The following is a 21,311-nucleotide window of genomic DNA, read 5'->3' on the forward strand; positions in this document are numbered from 1 at the left end:
CACCTTCCTCTGCAGCATGGGGCACGGGTCACTTGCTGGAGGATTCGCTGCAGCTTGAAGTCTTTAAACCACGATTTGAAGACTTCAATAACTCAGACATAGGTTAGGGGTTTGTTACAGGAGTGGTTGGGTGAGATTCTGTGGCCTGCATTGTGCAGGAGGTCAGACTAGATGATCATAATGGTCCCTTCTGACCTTAAAGTCTAGGAGTCTCTGAGGGCGGAGAGGCAGGGAATCATGTAAAAGCTGAGGTGTGCAGCTCTGAGCATTGCCAGCCATTGTGATGTTCTCCCTTATAGAGTCAGAGAACCATGGGGTGAGAAGGGACCGCAAGGGTCATCTAGTCTAACCCCCTTCCAAGAGGTGGGATTTGTTGTGTCTAAACCATCCAAGACAGATGGCTCCAGCCTCCTTCTGAAAACCTCCCACGAAGGAGCTTCCAGGACCTCCCTAGGCATCTGTCCCATTGTCCTACTGTTCTTACGGTTAGGAAGTTTCTCCTGAGATTTAATTTAAATCTCGAGTCTGAACCCATTGCATCTTGTCCTGTCCTTTGTTGTTCCAAGAGAGAACAACCGTTCTCCATCTTTTTATGGCAGCCTTTCAAGTATTTGAAGACCATTATCATGTCCCCCCTTTCCAAACTGAACATACTCAGGTCCTTCAGCCTTTGTTCATAGGGCTGGCATTCCATCCCTTTCAGCATTTTTGTTGCTTGTCTCTGGCTCCTTTCCAGTTTTCTACATCCTTCCTATACAGCGGTGACCAAATTTAAACCCAGGATCTCAGCTGAGGCCTGACCAGCGCCGTGTAGAGGGGTACCATCACCTCCTGGGACTTGCATGCTATGCCTCTGTTAATGCCACCCGAAATTGAATTTGCTTTTCTTGCAACGGCATCGCATTGCTGATTCATGTTGAGGTTGGGATCCACCACAACTCCCAGATCCTTCTCAGACGTGCTGCTGCCAAGCCAGTTAGCCTCCATTCTGTATTTGTGTGTTTGGTTTTTCTTCCCTAAGTGCAGCACCTTAGATTTGCAGCAAAGAGTCTTGTGGCACCTTATAGACTAACAGACGTTTTGGAGCATGAGCTTTCATGGGTGAATACCCACTTCGTCGGATGCAACAAAAGCTCATGCTCCAAAACGTCTGTTAGTCTATAAGGTGCCACAAGACTCTTTACTGCTTTTACAGATCCAGACTAACACGGCTACCCCTCTGATACCTGACACCTTACATTTGTCTTTGCTGAATTTCCTTGTGTTGTCTATCGGCCAGTCCTCCAATTTATCGAGATCTCTTTGAATTTTAGCTCTCTCCTCGAAAGTGTTTGCAACCCCACTTATTCCACGAGGAGCCAGGGAAAATTGGAATTGCAATGCTGGCTAATCCTGGATTTCTCCTCAAACTGGATACCCTCCGGTCTATTCTCAGCAGCAGAAGGAGGTGGGGTCATTTACAGAAGCAGATAGCTTTGTGCATCTTCATCTGCTGCAGTTATTCTCATTCTACTGTCTGCAGCAGAGGAGCAACCACAATTGTGTGTGTGTCGGGGGATCATATATAGAAACAGAGGTGCATAGCGTCCTCACGGGTAAGGTTAAGATTCTGTCACAAGTATTTAATAAAAGTCAGGGACCACCACTGCTCCAGCCCTCGGGTGCCGACCCCACCCCAGATGCCACAGTTCTGGGGGCCCTGGGGCTGACAGCTGCTCCCGCTCTGCCCCAGAAGTAGTCACAGAGTTCCCAGAAAGTCTCAGAATCCATGGCCTCTGTGACAGAACTGTATCCTTATTCATGGGCTCTGAGTAGAGCTGGTTGGGACATTTTCAAGGAAAGATTTTGTTGTTTGAAAATGCCAGTTGATCTGGGATGGGACCTCTGGTCAAAACCAGAGTGGGGGTGGGCGGGGGAGTCATTCAAGTTCAGCCAATCGCCCAGATGTAAGAGCGCCCCCTGGCGTAAGGGAATCAAAATTCCAGCCCTGCCGTGTGTGAATGACTTGACCCCAGTCATCCCACCTAGCAGGCAAGTGCCCAAATCCTGGGCTACGGACTCCTTTTTTCCCTAACACCCAATGAACATTGAGCTATTTATACACAGCGGAACAGCTCCAAAGGGAGACATGAAGACCAAGCCAGAGGCTGGCTCTGTAGTTCAGTGGTTAGAGCACAAGAGAGACTTGAACCTGGTCTCCCATCTGCCACGTAAGCCCCATAACCACCTCTATTGGCTATTCTGGGGTGGATCTCTTGTAAGTTTTTTTCCATACATTTTTTGGATAGGCCTCGCTTTTGTTCCAATGTGGAATGAAAAGAAATGCCAAAAGCTGGGTATTTGGGTGAACTGTAGTTCTTGTTTTCCCGCTATCTCTAGCATCTCTAGCCATCCCCTTTTTCCTTCCTGCAGCAAGGGACCGATGCTGTCAGCCAGTGAGAACCAGACGGTGGTGAAAGAATTCGTCCTGGTAGGCTTCGCCAGCATCTCCAGTAGCCAGGGGCTGCTCTTTGCCTTGTTCCTGGCCATCTACATGGTCACCCTAGCCGGCAACGGGATCATCATCACGCTCACCAGCACAGACCCCAACCTGGACACCCCTATGTACTACTTCCTGCGCAATCTCTCAGTCATCGACATCTGCTACATCTCCAGCACGGTGCCGCAGCTCCTGGTGCACTTCCTGAGCCGCACCCACACCATCTCCATGCTGGCGTGCGCCACCCAAAACTACGCCTTCTTTGCCTTCGGGGTGACTGAGTGCTTCCTGCTGGCCGTCATGTCCTACGACCGCTACGTCGCCATCTGCAACCCTTTGCACTACACCGTAGTGATGAGCCACCAGGCCTGTGCCAAGTTGGCAGTAGGGTCATGGGTCAGCGGTTTCCTCCACTCGGTGGTGCTGACGGTCTGCACTTTCCACGTGCCTTTCTGCGGGCCCAATCGTATCGACCACTTCTTCTGCGAGGCGCCCCAGGTGCTGAAGCTGGCCTGCGCCGACACCTACGTCAACGAGCTGGTCATCTTCGCCGTGGCCGTGCTGGTCCTCATCATTCCCCTCTCACTGGTCTTCGTCTCCTACTCCCGTATCCTGGCCACCATCCTGCAGATGAGCACGGCCGCCGGGCGCCGCAAGACATTTTCCACCTGCGCCTCCCACCTGACTGTGGTCTCGCTCTTCTATGGGGCGGCCATATTTATGTACATGAGGCCCCGGTCCACCCACTCGCCCCAGCAGGACAGGATGATCTCCCTGTTCTATGCCGTCATCACGCCCATGGTCAACCCCATGATATACAGCCTCAGGAACAAGGAGGTGAAGGGAGCCGTGATGAGAGCCTGGGGCATGAAAGTATCATCCTAGCTCTGTCTGCGCTACCCTACCCTCAGTTCCCTTCTGGGTCTCCCAATAACTCAGTCGCAGCCCAGTACTTAAAGTTACATTCCCCTTTCTTGGGGTCTTATTTAATGAGTCTTTGCAAAGTACAGTCTCTTTGGTTATGTCTACACTGCAGCTGGAGGGAGCCTTCCAGCCCAAGAAGACAGACTTGGGCTAGCAGGGATTGAGTTTGCGAGCTAAAAATAGCCACGTGGCCCTTTCAAGCCCACCCAAATGTTTGAAACAGCTAGTTTGTCCATTTTCTAAATGAAACATTTTCGATTTGTTTTTGTTTTGAAATGAGTTTTCGTTTCAAAATTTCCTTTAATTGTTTTTTTATTTTTAATTACAAACTTTTTTTGCAATGCTCACAATTGAAATCAAACTTTTTCACTCAACTTGAAATGACTTTTTTAAAATTTTCTATTCGCCAAAACATTTTGATTTCCATCTGAGCTGTGAATGAAACTCAGCTCGAGTCTATGTCTAGTGTGCTACCCATTAGACTGCACTCCCTCCCTGTAAACTCCTCCAACATTCCCATCACCCATTCCCAGCTGGAAAACCCACCTTACTTCCTAGTCTCTATTTACTTGCAATTAGAGTATTCAGCCACTAGATGTTGCAGTGTCGTGCATAGCATTCCAGGCAGCATGTGGTTCCTAGTAAACAAGAGAGACCAAGCTGGGACTGGAGCTGAGTGGAGGCATGTGTTCATTTTCTTTAATAAATGCCTCCTGTTTAAAAGAGATTGTGATGTCATAATCCTGTATATCCCGACACCAGCTCACAGCACAGGACTGAGAAGACTGGGGCCTCCAGGGAAAGGAGAGAAGATGATACCTGAGGGTAGGCAGGGGTCATTCATGGTTAGCCAGTTGGGGCGTAAGATGGGAGGAATGGGGATGATCTTTTCTCCCTACAGATGAGAAAATTGGAAGAACCATGGCTCATATTTCATACTGTGGTTCTCTGACGAGTCCACACTTGTTCTCCTCTCCTTGGTTCCCTCCTATGTATTAATTTAGCATGCTGCCTTGCCGTGCACTGTGGGATGTCCTGGACACACCTCAACTGTATAATACTGTTTAGCTAAATGAAAACACAAGGCCCAACAAGACCCCATTTCCCATGTCTCCTGGACACGCGCTTCTCCAGCAGCAGGATCTGCTGGGATCTGGGCACCTAACTCAGATTGGGCTCAGATCAGTGAAATCTGGGTATTTTAGAGAGTTTTTGTAGTAGTACTAATCTTCGAGTAAATGTGAAAAAAACAAAGGGATTTCACATTTTAGCTAAATATAAAACCTATGTAGTGAATCCTAAGGGTAAGTGGACAATAGGGACTGAGGAGATAGACTATGTTCAGCCAGGGGATTTTGAGAAGTATTTAGGAGCAAGAATAGATCCCTGGATAGGTGTAGGAGGTCCTTTACTTAAGGAGAAATTGAAGGAATGGCGTGTGAGTTTAAGTAAGGCCCCCTTGAAACCAGCTCAAAAATTGTTGATTTTGCAGACATATATTTTACCGAGGTTATTTTATAATTTGCTTTTAATAGAACCCCCATTTAATCTTTTAGAAGATTTGGATATTTTAGTTAAGAAGATAGTTAAAGAAATTTTACACCTACCTCAATGAACTACTGATGGGTTATTTTATTCTAGGGGGAGAGATGGAGGTTTAGCTCTTACTAAATTTAGTATACAAATTCCTAATATGTTAGTGCAAAAATAGAGGAGACATATCGTCTCTAGAGACACCTGGATTGATTTGTCTTATCTATATGCTGGTGAAAATCTTATTGATAAAATGTTGGTACTTAGTGCAGCAATCCCTCATCCCAGGAAATGGAGAGAAGAGGAGTTTTTAAAATGGTCTGGGATGAGGTGCCAGGGAGTTGGGATACAATATTTTAGAAACGATATAATCAGTAACTCGATTTTTAAAAATTCAGATAAAATTAAGTCTTCTGCATACATAGCTGCACTGCAACTTAGAGCAAATATATATCCTACGAGAGAGACATTTGCAAGAGGGAGAGGAGGAGTAAATGCTCTTTGTAAATGGTGCGGTAAGGTTCGGGAGACAATTCCCCATATTTCTGGCCAATGTTAGGAGATAAGAATAAAAAGACATCATAGAGTTGTTTCTGCAGTAATAGATAGGGTAGTTAAATTAGGGTGGAAAGTGATTGTAGAACCCCATTTGAGAAATGGTAAGGGAGAACTGAGGAAACCGGATATTGTATTTATAAAAGGAGATACGACAGTGGCGGTTGATGTCACAGTGCGATGGGAGGACAATGCTGGAAGTCTGGAGCTAGCTCACAGAGAGAAGGTGACCTATTACCTCAAGTTAGAGGATAAGATCAAAGAGTTGACGGGAGGTAAAAATATCCACTTCTTTGGGTTTGTAGTGGGAGTGCGTGGCAAGCGGCGTGAGGGAAATAATGATTTGTTAGAAATTTTAGGAATTGATAGAGGGAAGAATTTTAAATAGAGTATATGTAGACTCGTTTTACATATCTTTAGGATCTGTACTGAAATTTCCCTGTAGGCCTGGCCCTCTGTGATGATTTTGTGGCTTTCTCTGGCAATTTATCATGGCTGATATAGGGCTGTGTTACTATGAAAATTGCTGTGTCGTGAATTGCCTCTAGATCTGTGTATTCGTCATGGCTTACAAGCCTGAAAAACACAACCTTCCCAGCCTGGAGACAACTGGGAATACTCACAGTGTCTGGTCAATAGATAGGCTAAGGGAGTTTATAAACAGACTCCCACACCGGGGGACATAGAGAGAACCGCACAGGAAGTTTGGGCGAGGAAAGGCATGGACTGGCCAAGGACAAAGGAAGTAAGTTGATCTAGAGGGAAAAGGCTCAGGACAAGCCCGGACAACATAGGAGCAGACCCAAGGGGACTCTGAGCCCAGCCCAAAGACTGCCCCGGAGTGGTGAGGAAATGGAGACAGGAGGCTCCCTGTCAGATTCGTTCTGTGTATTTCTCATGTGACTCAGTGAAGAGTATCAATGCAATATTGCCAACCCTCACAAATCTTCTCACGAGTGACGAGATTTCAGAGAGGGCTGAAATGGGGAAGTTGGGGTTGGGAGGGGCGGTACTGTGAAGGACTGAATTGGCGGGTGGAGGAGTGGGGGCTGGACTGAGGAGAGCCTGAGAGGTTGAACTGAGGGCGGATGGGTGGAGTCTGGGGGAGTGGACTGAGGGGGAGCTGAACTGGGGGGGGGGTGGCTGCGGGGCTGGACTACTGAAATCGGGGGGGGCTGAACTGGGCTGGGGAGGCCTCAGCTGAGGGGCCTGAATTGGGGGTGGGGGCTGAACTGAAGGGGAGCTGAACTGGGGGTGGGGGTGACTGTGGGAGGGTGTCATAAACAGATAGTTAAGGGTTAATGTCTCTTTTACCTGTAAAGGGTTAAGAAGCTCAGTAAACCTGGCTGACGCCTGACCAGAGGACCAATGAAGGGACAAGATACTTTCAAATCTTGTTGGAGGGAAGTCTTTGTTTGTGTTCTTTGTTTGGGGGTTGTTCTCTCTCGGGACATGAGAGGGACCAGACGTCCATCCAGGCTCTCCAAATCTTTCTGAATCAGTCTCATGTTTCAAATTTGTAAGTACCTAGTCAGGAAGGCGTGTTAGTCTTCTGTTGTCTTCTCAACCTGTAAATGTTTCTTTTGCTGAAAGGATTTTTACCTCTGTTTGCTGTGACTTTGAACCTGAGGCTAGGGGGGCTTTCTCTGGCTATATAAATTTAAGTGCCCTGTAATACATTTTCCATCCTGATTTTACAGAGATAATTTTTACCTTTTCTTTTTCTTTAATTAAAAGCTTTCTTTTTAAGAATCTGATTGATTTTTCTTTGTTTTAAGATCCAAGGAGTTGGGTCTGGACTCACCAGGAGTTGGTGGGGGGAAAAGGAGGGGGAATGGTTAATTTCTCCTTGTGTTAAGATCTAAGGGATTTGGGTCTGTGTTCCCCAGGGAAGGTTTTTGGGGGACAGGGAGTCTACCAGACACTACTTCTGGGTGGTGGCAGTGTTACCAGATCTAAGATAGTAAATTAAGCTTAGAAGTGTCCATGCAGGTCCCCACATCTGTACCCTAAAGTTCAGAGTCGGGGAGGAAACCTTGACAGAGAGGCTGTGGGATTGGATTAAAGGGAGCTGAATTGGTGAGGGGAAGAACTGGGAGGTGTGAGGTAAAGGACTGGACTGAGGGGGCTGGAAGTGGGAAGGTGGGAGGGCGTTGTTGGGGGGACAGGATCAGTAGCCGGGCAGAGGGAGGGGCAGACAGGAAGCCCTACACATAGGGGCTGGGAAGGGGATTCAAATGTCATAAGACAGGCCACACAAAAAACACATCATCTTTTTTTTTAAAACCTTGATTTTTGGGCGGGGGCAAACTCCTGATTTTGGGGGTCGGCCTTTGATTTTTTTTTATCGCTGGTGGTTGGCAACACTGTGACCATGAGTTCGCACCTGTGCAAAGTGTCTCCATGTGTTACACACGCACTTCCCACATGCCTCCTGAGAGCGTTAAACTGTAACCAGAAGGTACACGTCTTCAGTAGTGTTACCACCTTTCTAGGTTTTCCTGGGATTGTCCCTTCTTTTGAGGTAGCTGTCCTGGGAACGCTGCAAGGATGGTCAGTACACAATGCTGGCTGACCGGTTTTATGGGTTCAAGGTCAGGCCAGATGTCCTGGGGGGTTTTGTGCCTCACCTGGGAGAGGAGGTGTTTCAGCTACTGAAATATCTTGGGGTTCAGTGCTGGGCTTGGGGGTGTAGGGCAGGTGGGATGTGGGGAGCTACGTTTCCATGAAGGGGTAACAGACTGGGAGTCAGTGCCCAGGAAATGTGCCAGAAAGAACCAGGAAAAAAATAATGCTCCAGCCTCCCATTAAATGTCCTTGTCCCCCAAATCTTGCGGCTTCTCATGAAATTTCCCTATGGTCCTGCCTGCCAAATATTGAGTTGTCTCATTAAATTTCCGCCATAGACCTGTCCCCCAAATCTGGGGGTTTCCCATGAAATGTCACTGAGGGCCAGCTTGCCTTTATTATATTCACTGCCTTGCCTGTATTATATTCTGCCTTTACTATAGACTCATAGATTCATAGACTTTAAGGTCAGAAGGGACCATTATGATCATCTAGTCCAGTGGTTCTCAAACTTTTTTACTGGTGACCCCTTTCACATAGCGAGCTTCTGAGTGCAACCCCCCCCTTATAAATTAAAAACACTTTTTTATATATTTAACACCATTATAAATGCTGGAGGCAAAGCAGGACTTGAGGTGGAGGTTGACAGCTTGCGAACCCCCCCATGTAATAACCTCCTGACCCCCTGAGGGGTCCCAACCCCCAGTTTGAGAACTCCTGGTCTAGTCTGACCTCCTGCACAACGCAGACCACAGAGTCTCACCCACCCACTCCTGTAACAAACCCCTAACCTACGTCTGAGTTATTGAAGTCCTCAAATCGTGGTTTAAAGACTTCAAGCAGTAATGCAAGACACTTCAGGCCTGCATCCTGTAAAAGATTGGCTGTAGGAGTTCGCATAAGGCTTGAAGTCTATGAAGTTTGTCACAGATAGATGATCTAAGATCACCCCTAAGTTTTGGAGAACTGGAACTAGAGTGTTGAAGAAACTGAAGGGGAAGTGCTTCCAGGCACTCTAGGAAAAAAGAGGAAGTAGGCAAAGCAAATTGCTTGTGACCTGAATCTGGTAGAATGATATTAAAAGTAGGGACCCCTCAGACATCAAATTCAAAGATAAGGTTCAGCATCCTTTTACACCAGGCTATGTCTAATGTACAAGGTTACTCTGCCCCTAACATGTAAGTGTCGGGGGAGTTAGTAGGAAAAGGAGCGAGGGTAACATGTTTAGGTGAAATTCAAGCATTTATATTGTTTTGTTTCGTGCATGTTTGCATTGGCCAAATTGTGGCCACAGAGCTTACTGGGTTCACATTTTCAGTTGTTAATGAACTTATTCTTTATTTAACTAACTGGTTGCTGTGCATCGTTATTCTAAAATTAGATACATCCAATATTTTACTTTGAAAAATTAGGAACTATAGTAGGAACCCTGATTTCCATTGTCAGTAGCAAAGTTTGCTACATTTTCCTTGTTAGAGGCTTCAATATTTCCTTAAAAGAATAATTCCTATGTAAAGCAGAAAGATTATACATTCCTAGCTTCCTTTCCCACGTTGGGGAAGTCTGGAATTGCAACTAACTTGATACCTATTTTGGAATAAGGATGCACAACAACCCTGGTGATGGCCCTAGTTGACTCGGGTTGTAGCCAAACACTTGTCCAAGCCAGCTTGGTAGAATGCCCAGATCTGGCGGGAACACCTATCCACCTACAATGCATCCCTGGGGATGTGCAGCTGTATCCAACTGCCAGGGTGCAGCTGCAAGCCGTCCTGCATGAGGAACGATGTCAAGTCGGCCCGGCTTCAAAGCTGGCCTATCCCATGATTTTGGGGCATGATAAGTGGTGGTTCCATGAGGTGTTGCAAGAATGGAGCACCTGCCCCACAGATGTGAGGAGAACGGAACCTGTGAAGAGAGGTTTACTGAGCTGCTGAAGACTTGAGGACCCAGGGGAAGGTCCCTCAGGCCATCCCGAAACACTAGCTCAAGACCACCCTGCTACAGGAATCTTGGAGGATGGCAATCCAGAATATCTGGACGTCGACAGGGACTTCCTGAAGGAACAGAGGGAGGATCCGACCTTAAGCTGGGCTTGGGAACAAGTGGTGTACCCAGTCCAAGGGGAGGGTAACCCCCCACAGTTACCCAAGGGGCCCCAGTTCGAGGTCCAGGACAACCACCTCTACCAGATAGCTAAGGACCCCTATCATATAGGAACACATCTGGCAATTGTTAGTCCCACAGAGGACTGAAACTGGGAATGGGCGACACCTGATGATTACCTGTCCTGTTCATTCCCTCTGGGGCACCTGGCATTGGCTACTGTTGGAAGACAGGATACTGGGCTAGATGGGCCTTTGGTCTGACCTAGTGTGGCCTTTCTTAGGTTCCTATGTTTTGACAGGCCCTGTTGCATCTAGCCTACTCGGTGCCCTGGGTGGGACACTTGGGAAGGAAGAAAACTCTACAACATGTGGCGCAAAGATTCTTTTGGCCCGACATACACCAGGGAGTCCGGGACTACTCTGCCTCCTGTGCAGAATGCCAGAGAGCTGGACCAAAGGGGATACCTAGGGCTCCCCTGATACCACTCCCCATGGTTGGGGTGTCTTTTGAACATATTAGCATGGACCTACTGGGGCCCTTCAAGAAAAACGGGTCAGGTTACCATTACATCCTTGTAGTTGTAGACTATACAACCAGGTATCCCCAGGCCATCCCTCTATGAACAGCGACGGCCCCCACCATCACCACCGAGCTCCTGAAGACCTTTGCCAGGGTCAGAATACTTCGGTAGACACTGGCCAACCAGACGACTAATCTGTCACCAGTTTTTATATACATAAAAATTATTGCCTCAACAATGGGGGTATTATTGCCTTAAAAATGAGGGTATATATGTCTGTCCTGCACAAAATACTGGGATAAAGTCTTGTTAAATATTTGTCTTGGATTTTGCTCTTGTACAATTTGTGTCATTCAGGTATTTTATCTTCACTCCTTAAATTGTTTACCCCTCAGGTATGTAAAAGCACTTGGTTTTATACAAGGTAATAGATCATTGTCAATGTACAACGGACCCTGTAAGTTGTTTGCCACTTGAAATCAGGAAACACGATGGAAACAAACTTTCCATGACGCCACAGGTTTTCAGGGATAGTGAAAGGAATTATCAAATGAAAAATTGGTAAATGCCCATAACGTCGAAGTTCCACAATGTTGTATTAAGAAAGAAACATGTCTTTACAGGTACTCAACAATGATGCAAGACCTTCAGAGAAGACCCAAGCCAAAACCGGCTCACAGCACCATGTAGCTGACAGCATTGTTCCTCCTCTGCAGCAGCCCAGATGTGCTGGCAGTTGGGTCGGTGAACCATCTGGGCAACTAAAGGCAGACTCGCAAACTCCAGTATTTGATTGCCGTGTGAAGGAAGCTGAGAAAATGGACTTTTGTGTAGAACTCCAGATGTCTGTAAGAACACGCTTTAGTGCACTGGTGTCATCCTCAGAGCAGTAGGCTCTTGTCCTCTAGATCAGGGGTCCCCAACCCCCGGTCCGCGGCCCGTTACCGGTCCGCGGCCTCTTACAAACCGGGCCGCGAACCGACCCAGTGGACCTCCCGCAGGCGTGCCTGCGGGAGGTCTACCCGAGCCGCGGGACGAGCGCTCCCTCCGCAGTCATGCCTGCGGGAGGTCCGCTGCTCCCGGGGCTCCGGTGGACCTCCCGCAGGCATGACTGCGGACGGTTCGCTGGTCGCGCGGCTCAGCTGGACCGCCCGCAGGCACGCCTGCGGGAGGTCCACCGGCTCCAGTTGAGCTGCCGCAGGCATGCCTGCGGGCGGTCCAGCTGAGCCGCGCGACCAGCGAACCGTCCGCAGTCATGCCTGCGGCAGCTCAACCGGAGCCGGTGGACCTCCCGCAGGCACGCCTGCGGGAGGTCTACCCGAGCTGCGGGACGAGCGCTCCCTCCGCAGGCATGACCGGTCCCTGGTCCTGAAAAGGTTGGGGACCCCTGCTCTAGATGACAGTATTTGGGGAAGACTAATAATCAAACATGGGAGAGCGTCGCGTTTATTGCCTAATAAAACTAACAATGTCAATTTGTATGTAGCCCAAGGTCCAGCTGTGCACTGCAAACTGTGGCATGTTGGGAGAACTTCCTGGTTCCTTCCAGGATGTACCCCCTGCCCTGCCAGCTGGAAGAGTCAGCACTGATGGAGCTGGGAGCACCAAGCAGGCAGGCAGAGAGGAGGCTACTGGATTATCATCTTGTGTTTCTTTACAGAATAAAACCTTGTTCCCGGTGTTTTGCCTGAGTGGGTCTGGTCTGAGGTTGATACAGGCCGACACACACCACAGAGCACATGGAGGCCCAGTTTCCCAAAGTTGTGTAAAAAGTCACAAGACAGACTTCCCATCTCTGGAACAGCCTCATACTGGGAACAAGAGTGCAGGGCCAGCTTTAGGAAGTGCGGGGCCCGATTCGAACAGTTTAGACGAGGCCCCGGCAGGAATGACTAAAAAAAACCAAAACACACACATGTAAAAAAACACGCGGGGCTTGTACTCACCAGGCGGTGCTCCGAGTCTTCGGCGGCACTTCAGCAGTGGGTCCTTCACTTGCTCCAGGTCTTTGGCAGCACTGAAGGACCCACCGCCGAAGACCCAGAGCAAGCGAAGGACCCGCCACCAAAGTGCCGCCGAAGATCCGAAGTGCCGCCAGGTGAGTAAAAATTTTAAAAGTGCCTATAGCCAGGGAAGGGATTCTCACTGGGCGCGGGGCCCTCTTAGGCGCGGGGCCCAATTCGGGGGAATTGGTGGAATAGGCCTAACGCCGGCCCTGCAAGAGTGGGACTAGATATATATGGATTAGAAGAAAAAATATGTCTTTAAAAGGGGCAGATTGTAAAGGGCACACTCAATGAAAGTGTCACCCTCTGCTATAAGTTAGCGGATGTAACCACGTCACCTTTAGTAACCTGGGAAAAGGTCTGTCTTCCAAACAATAACTGCAGGGTGGGAGGTGGCCACATCAGGTGTAGTAATGTGTACAGGACGTCGTCAATCAGTTCTGCATTCAGTATATGTGTTAAGCATTATCACAATCGGCGTTAGGCCATAGCCTATAATGTTAGCACTGGGAAAGGGCTTACTTTTCAATCCAGGATTAGCAGTTGCTAAATTGTGTTGTTTTTAAAACCTGGATCAGGAAAAGCCACTCGTTCAGTTTTGTCAGTGGCACCAGGAGCAACTCAGCTACAGGGTCTGTGACACTGCAGATGTTTGTTGTTTAACTAAGGTGACATCACAGCAAATCCTTGCATGTCCCTGTCAAGAAGCAGAGCGGCCTCGCTCCAAGCTTGATGGGGAGGAACCATCCCAAGACCCCCCAGTTGGCGGAGGCAAGCCAGCCCCACCCCCTGTTCAGTGTGGGGCAGGGGCTGGGGCGTGTTCACACCTTGGGCCCTTTATTGCATCTCCATGAACACAACAGGGTGCAGAGCAATTTAGCCTCTGGTGCTTCTGGGCCCCCCCATGGTGGATGTTTGGGGGAAACCGGATGTGGGGAGCTAAGAGTTTGAGGGAAGTAGGTTGGGAAGTGTCGGGAGGGGGGCTGAGGAGAGAAGAGCCAGGATGGAGTTAGAGAGCAGCCAGGCTCCCCTCAGAAGGTCAGAGCCAGGGGGCAGGATTTTGGGGGGGGGTGAGGAGCGAGGGGGGAGCCGGTGCCCCCAAGCTCCCCCTGGGCTCCCATTTCTACCCCCAGCAGCCTCCCCTTTCATTGCCCCCTGCTCAGCCCCCTCCCCAGCTCCAGCCCCCTCAACCTCAGGGTCCCCCATTTTTCTGTCCCCTCAGTCCCTCCCCCACATCCCTCCTGCCCCACATTCAGTGCCCCGTAATGCCCCCAAACCCACAGTCACTCCTCCCTGCCCCTATAGAGAGTCCAGGGGCAGGATTGTTCCCCACCCCCAGGCTGAGGTGTCGACCATCTTAGCCTAGGGGCAGCATAGCAGCCTTGCGAGGGCTGCAGGGGGCGATGGGGCAGCCATGTTAACTGAGGGCAGCTGGGGTCCTTTCCCTCAGGGAGCAAAGGGAGATGGTGGCCATGGCTAGTGGGAGGCCGGCTGTGACGGGGGACAGGTGGGAGATGCTGGGGGGTGGGGCGGGAAGGGGCCAGTGGTCTGTGAGGGGACACAGGCCAGGGGGCAGAATGGGAGGAGGAGAGGTGTGGGGTGACACAGGCTAAGCTGAGAGACTAGAGGGGAGGGATAGCTCAGTGGTTTGAGCATTGGCCTACTAAACCCAGGGTTGTGAGTTCAATCCTTAAGGGGCCATTTAGGGATCTGGGGCAAAAATCAGTACTTGGTCCTGCTAGTGAAGGCAGGGGGCTGGACTCAATGACCTTTCAAGGTCCCTTCCAGCTCTAGGAGATTGGTATATCTCCAATTATTAAATTAAAACAGAGTTGGGCCAGGTGGGGAGGTCAGGCCATGGGGAGGAATGACCCTGCTTCACAATGAATCTGCTGTCAATCTCCCTCCTGCTTAGGGGGCTGGGGGCAAAGGCTCCTGGGGGGCTGGTGAGCAGGGGGGTTGAGGCCCTGGCATGAGGGGGCTGATTGAAGGACGCTCATGGGGACCCATTGACCAGGAAGCTGAAGCACGTTTCATGCAGCCCTGGCCTGGCCCTGTGCTGAGTGCGAGCACCAGGGGGGCACCAGAAGTCCTGGGCCCAGCTCTAACCACTAGTCCCCTCTCCCCTGCCAGAGCTCAGAACAGATTCAAACCTTCCTGACCTCTAGCCAATGGCATATAAACAAAGCCTGTGTCACCTCCCTCTCTAGGGGCCTGGTCACATAACCACTGACAGTGTCTCCTCCAGCTTGGGAGCAGGGTCTCTGCAGGGGCATTGGAAGGTCCCTAGGTATCTCCCAGCTGGGGGCATGGGAGGAAATTTCTCTTACTCCAGTTTTCCTTTAAACCTGGTTTAATTAATTCACACACTGAGAAAAGCCCCTTAGAACTAGGCGTTACAGTGTAAAGCCGCCATCACTGCTCAATTATGTTGCAAGAGGCAGCAAACCCAGGTGCTCCTCATTGTGCCCCCTCTTCACACGGTGCCACGGCCGGTGTTGCATGCATGCAGGCAGGTTTGCAGGCTGAGCGGGAAGGCTACAGAGTCAAACCCTCCAGCACCAGGAAATGCCTCAGTTACGGTTTCCTGAACAACCTTAACTCTGCCCCCTCACGCACATGCATTACGACACCATCCTTTAATTGCATGAGCATGTATTAATTTTACCTACATGGGTCACCAGTGAGCTTTGATTCCAGAATGTAAGAAAGGACAGGATGGGCGCGGGGAATCTGCATGGAAATTGTGATCAGCTGAAGAGTGAAGACTAGACTCTGAGGTCTCCTGGTTCCCAGGGTGACCTGTCCCCGCTCCCCTCAGACACGAACAAGCTGCGAGCTGCATCATGCTTGGCCATGCTGAAGGTCTCAGGGTTTCCTCCATTTTGCAGGGCCTGCTGCTTACGTTGGCTGCGTTAGATTTCGCCTGCAGATTAGAGACAAGGTGTGATGGACCCAGGAAGAGCCGAGACATCGTCAACTTCCTCTAGCTGCAGCCACCAGCTGAGTTCTTTATTTGGGGCTTGGTGGAGCTGGGCACTGGAGTGCTGGTGGCAGCACTGAGAGGCCCCTCACTGCCCCATCATGGTATCTGCTCTCATCGTCCTCTTCCTTGGTGAGTATTGCAGACAGCCAGGGCGTGTGTCCATGGGGGGGGGGGTGTCTGAGACCAGGGCATGAGCCCATGGTGGGGATTTGAGGCCAGAGTGTAGGATCCAGTTGCTAACAAGCCGTCTCCTCCCCAGGCTGCTGGCTGGTCCTGTGGAGCGAGGTGTCCGGAAGTGAGTATCTGTGCTGCTCAAGGCTAAGTGTTAACAATGGGGGTGGGGGAGGAGGCAGCGGAAGGTAGAGGGGAAAAGAACAATGAGCCCTAAACCTTCCCCCAAAACTCAGTCGAGATTGACCCTGAGGGGCTGAGATCAGAGCCCGGCGCACAGGTTCCCTGTGGATGCAGTGAGGGGTCTGTTACCCTGGCGCTGTCCCTGGAGCCGGGCGCTGAGGGCAGGTTACAGAGACACAGGGAGGGGTTTCTGTCTTCCCCATCTCACTCCTGTTTGTGTGTGAATGCAGAGCTCCCTGCGCCCGGACTCTCCATCTCCGTCAGCCCCAGCGGGGTGATCGCCCTGGGGGGAGCCGTCACCATCCGCTGTCAGTGTCGGTGCGAGGCCAGGAGGTTATTTCTGTATAAAGATGGAATCCAAATCAGGGAGCTGGATGCTGGGGCCGGGGGTGAATTCACCATCTCCATCGCCGGACATGGAGACGGAGGGTTCTACAGCTGCAGATCTCACTCCAGCTCAGAGCCGACCATGGATCCCCGTGATTACGTGCGGATAGTTGTAGCAGGTGAGGGGCCCAGGGAGTGGGGACTCCCAGCTGCTGTAGATTCAGGGCTGACACAGGGAGTGGGGGGAGGAGAGAATCCCTGCCCCCAGAGATCCTTGTGTGGTGTCACTTCCTTGTCTGTGTCTCCATTTCCTCTTGTATGAATCATCCTCCCTACACCTCCTGTCTGTTTAAAGGGTTAGGCTTGGCTTTAGGGTGGGGGAAACTTTTCTCACTGTGCCTGTGCAGCTCCCAGCACCTTTGACTCTCAGCCCCCCTCTAACCACTAGATACCACTCCCCTCCCAGTGCCAGGGATAGAACCCAGGCATCCCAGCTCAGGGAGAATATTAAGTGGATAGACAGGTACAGAGAGTGAATCATAGAATATCAGGGTTGGAAGGGACCTCAGGAGATCATCTAGTCCAAGCCCCAGCTCAAAGCGGGACCCATCCCCAGATTTTTACCCCAGTTCCCTAAATGGCCTCCTCAAGGATTGAACTAACAACCTTGGGTTTAGCAGGCTAATGCTTAAACCACTGAGCTATCCCGCTTCCTGCTTCCCTCTCCCCTCTGAGTTTAGGTCCTCAGGCAGTGTTGGTCGTAGCTCCCAGCAATCTCTGGGATCTCGAAGAGGTTTCTCTGGCTGGATTTTCTCTCAGGGGCCCCATGTCTGGGGCCATATGGTGAGGATGGGGCACAGTGACTGTGCCAGGGTCTGTCTTACGGCCTGTCTCCTTCTCATGGCAGAGCTCAGCTCCCCCAAACCCTCCATCTCCCTGCGCACCAGCAGAGGAGTCGCCCTGGGGGGAACTGTGATCATCCGGTGTGAGTGCCGATGCCAGAATGCGACAGTCATCATGTATAAACTTGGAAACCTGGACGTACGGCGCTGGGCAGAGACTGCTGGGGGCATGGCTGAGTTTACCATCGACAACGTGAGCCGGAGAGACACAGGGAGCTACAGCTGCCAATATGGCACCAAATCAGACCCACCCGTCTGGTCGCATCCCAGTGACCCCGTGGAGCTGGTGGTAGCAGGTGAGGGGCCAGCTCAGTATCTCCGCTCTGTGACAGGGTTCCCAGGCTGGGTCTATGAAACCGCTGGACTCTCTGTCCCACCAACCTGGGGTTTCCCTCGCAACTGTGATGCTGATGTCAAGCTACAAACTCTGGCAGGTCCTGCACTTACCCAGCCATCCTCAGCCTGGGACACACCCACCGGAGTGACATGAACGATCTCCCAGCCTCTCACGGACCATTAATAGGGACACGCCAGCCAAGTCCCTCCCAGATCCCCAGCCTGGTACCGTCCTGCACTGGTCAGAAGCCTGAGCAGTGTCTGTTCATTACCCAGTCCGGCCCTCCCTCGCTGGGGAGAGGACACACACCAGCCTTTGCAACCTGAGCTGAGATTTCCCAGGCACTTCAGCCAAAACACACTGTTTGAGATCAAATAGAAACCAGATTTATTAACTACAGAGAGATGGAGTTGAAGTGATTATAACTAGCTAGTGTAGAGATCGGAGTCAGTTATTTAAGAAACAAAAATAAACTGATAGTCTGAGTGCTACAAACTAACCAGGATTTGAATCAAGCAGCGTCTCCCCCTGGTAGCTGGTACACAGAGATCACAGATCTTCAGTACACAGACTGGAACTGCCTTCTGGCCTGGACCACCCTCCCCAGCTCAAAGTCTTTGTCCTCCAGACGTGTTTCCAGGTGTTGAGTTTTGGGGGGGAGTGTGGCCAAGGGATGTTGTCACTTCCCCTCTTTATAGCTTCTTCCAGCTTACTGGGACGATCTTTTGCTAGCGGTGGGTCGAGCGGTCTCCATTGTCTGGATCAGGGGTAGGCAACCTTTCAGAAGTGCTGTGTCGAGTCTTTATTTATTCACTCTAATTTAAGGTTTCGCGTGCCAGTAATACATCAGGTGCCAGCCTGAATCCCTGGGTCCCGTCCTCTCCCTCAGCCCAGGGAAAAGCCCCCCATTGCCGGTTGGCGGGAGGAGAGTTTCCTCGTATAACTAACCCCAGACACCAGGGCTCCAGCTTTCTCAGCACCCCTTCCTCTGCTCCTGACAGTCACTGATTCTATTCCCACAGGGGGAACTGACCCAACTCAGCCGGGAACGGCGCCGACTCCCACCCACCCAGTCAGCGCGGGGCCAGGTACCAGGACTGGGGGCAGGAAATCACCATCAGCACCCCCAGAAACAGGTTTGTGCTTCCGAAGGAGCCACGAAGGGCTGGCTGCGTGGGACAGGGGCAGATCCCCATGGCAAATGTCCCATCTGCACTGAGACCCCTCTGGCTCATTTCATATGCTGGGGGGTGGTCACTGGACAGCTGCCAGATTGGCTTGGTGGGGGCAGGGCCTGGCAGAGCTTCCTCTCAATGCACAGCCCCACCCCTTGGGCCCCACCGACTGGGATGCTGTGCTGCCCCCTGGCACCACAAAGCCACCCATGTGGGGCACAGCTCGGTGCGTATCCCCCTGGGAGAATGGGGACGAAGAGCCGGGGATCATGGTCCCGTGTATCCGGTCTGTCTGGCTGCGACTGCAGACAGGCTGGGGGAACGGCTCAGAAGCAGGGATCCCCTTTCGCAGGGGTGCTGCCCAGCAGGGCGTTAACCCTGGAACCTGTCAGTTCACACCTGAACCCACACATTCAGAGTGACACATTGTTGACTCTGGAACCTAACAGTGGCTGTTGCGATGACAGCACCATTACGTCTACCACGGCTGATTGCTTCAGAGGGGCGTGGTTCTCCCAATGATCTCCCAGCACAAGGGTGTTTCCATTTTGGTGATTAGACAGTTGGTGACCCTATCTGGGGGCAGCTGGGGCTTTCAGTGGTCATGGGGGGTACCCTGGAGCTCCCTGCAAAGCAGCCAGGGGCGGCCAGCATGGGAGGCGGGATACCGGGTTAGATGGGCCCATTGGCCAGAGCTGGTATGGCCAGGCCTGGCTAGTGCCATAGTACTGGGGATGGGGAGGGGCTGGAAATGCCTTAGACAGACAGACAGACACTGGGACCAGTCAGCCTGGGTCAGAGCCAGTGTCCACCTAGAGCAGTCTCCAGTCGCTGTGGATGGGTGGATATAGAGGGGTGTCTGTGTGTGTGGGGGGGGGGGTGGATAGATGGATAGACACAGGCAGGAGCAGCAGAAGCGACCTAAAAGTGTGTATGTCGAGGGGGGGGGGGCACAAGTCCCTGAACCACGGCCCCACCCTCCAGCATCGCACTGGTCCTGAGGCCCCGACCTCATGCCACCCCTTTCCCTAAAATCCTGCCCCCCCCATCGTCTCTTCCCCAAGGACCCCTTTCTGTGCTGCCTCCTCCCACCAAGACCCTGCCCCCCACTCGCTCCTCTCTGCCCCCTCCCAGCCCCCACCCCCGTTATGGTGCCCCAGGAGAGAGCGGGGTGGGTGCAGATAGATTAGCTAGAGGGAGTGGATGGGCATATGGGGCTGTGGTGATTTTCTGCTGTGGGGAGCAGAAAGGGGGTGGGGGGCCCTGTTCATCTGACTGGATGGTGACCCCTGGCCCCACCCCCTGAGATCAGCTGCTGACGACCCCTCTGCCTTTGTCACCCCCAGATTACACCCATGGCAACATCATCCGTCTGGCCCTGGGTGCCGGGGTCCTGCTGGCTCTGGCGCTGATCCTGGCCAAGGCTGCCCCAGGATGGAGATGGGGCAGATGCTAGGTGAGGTGACCCCCACACACACGATCCCCCCACTCCAGCCTGGCTGCCCCAGCGTGGGGTAAGGGCAGTGGGGTCACCGTCACCCCGAGCGACATGATGCCGCGTTGTCAGGACAGAGCCAGAAGGACCAGTGCTGAGCCGGCCCCACTGAGCGGCACCCAGGGGTCTGGATGGGCCCGGCTCAGCATGGGGCTGGGGGAGGAGCTGTGTCAGGGCCTCCATCTGGGGGTGGTGGAAATGGCTAATGGCAGCGGGATGGGGAGCCTGTGCCACAGGGTGCCCTTGGGGAGAGCTCCGGGCCCTACAAGGTGGCTGGAGCCATGGGGACACGGGGCACCCTAGGGGCCACGGCTTGTGGGCAGCACCCCCCATATCCATGGCCTCCAGGACACAGCCACGTTGGAGAGGACGTTGGCTCGACCCCCCAGCCTGAGCCGCCTGGGGGTCGTTCGCACTGTTGTGCTGCTGAGTCTGCGAAGCGGCCCGGCTGCGAGCTCACACGTAAAACCCACGGGCAAGTTCCCCAGCTGTGCCAAGGCCCCGAGAACCAGGGGAAACTGGGGACGACGCTCAACGTTGTAACCCGCTGAGAGAACCAGCTGGGTTGGTCTGACCCAAAAACCCCGCTGGCTACAGCCTCATGACTGCCGACATCGCGCTGGCAGAAAGCAGAAGCTGGAACCAGGAGTTAATAGCCCCAAATTGGTGGGAGGGATTTTGGGCCTAACTGGGGGCAAAATAATGAGGGGGCGGGACTAGGCTGCCCACTTTCCCCCTCGATGGGTTTGTTAAAAGGAGACATTGGTAAAAACCCCACCATGGACCCAACTCTCTCTCTCCTCTCCCGTCCCACCTTGCATCCCGGCTCAGCTTGTCTCATCTTCATCTTCCCCCAGCTCATCCCCGGACTCCCCAGCGCTGCAGCCCGTCTCAACGCGTCTAAAGGACTTTCACCCTGCGAGGTTGGAGCCGGCCGGCCTGGCTCTTGCTTAAGGACCTTTGTTTTCCCCTCTGCGAACTGGAAGTCGTCCCATTGCCGTGCCCTGCAGCCCCCAGCCCCCAGCGCGGATAGCTGATTAG

At 52.0% G+C, this 21,311-nt stretch overlaps 1 protein-coding gene across 1 annotated transcript; it reads left to right on the top strand.

Moving 5' to 3' along the window:
• The first annotated feature begins 2,422 nt into the window (after positions 1-2,422).
• LOC123349979 (olfactory receptor 10A7-like) lies at positions 2,423-3,364 on the top strand. Its single transcript, XM_044988315.1, has one exon. It carries the CDS (start codon positions 2,423-2,425, stop codon positions 3,362-3,364), a length of 942 nt encoding a protein of 313 aa, XP_044844250.1.
• Positions 3,365-21,311: the final 17,947 nt, after the last annotated feature.

The sequence above is a fragment of the Mauremys mutica genome, chromosome 15, assembly GCF_020497125.1.
Source record: "Mauremys mutica isolate MM-2020 ecotype Southern chromosome 15, ASM2049712v1, whole genome shotgun sequence".
NCBI lineage: Eukaryota > Metazoa > Chordata > Testudines > Geoemydidae > Mauremys > Mauremys mutica.

Bases quoted from the DNA above. Each gene is read 5' to 3' on its own strand.
- LOC123349979 (XM_044988315.1), top strand. From the start codon at position 2,423: ATGCTGTCAGCCAGTGAGAACCAGACGGTGGTGAAAGAATTCGTCCTG.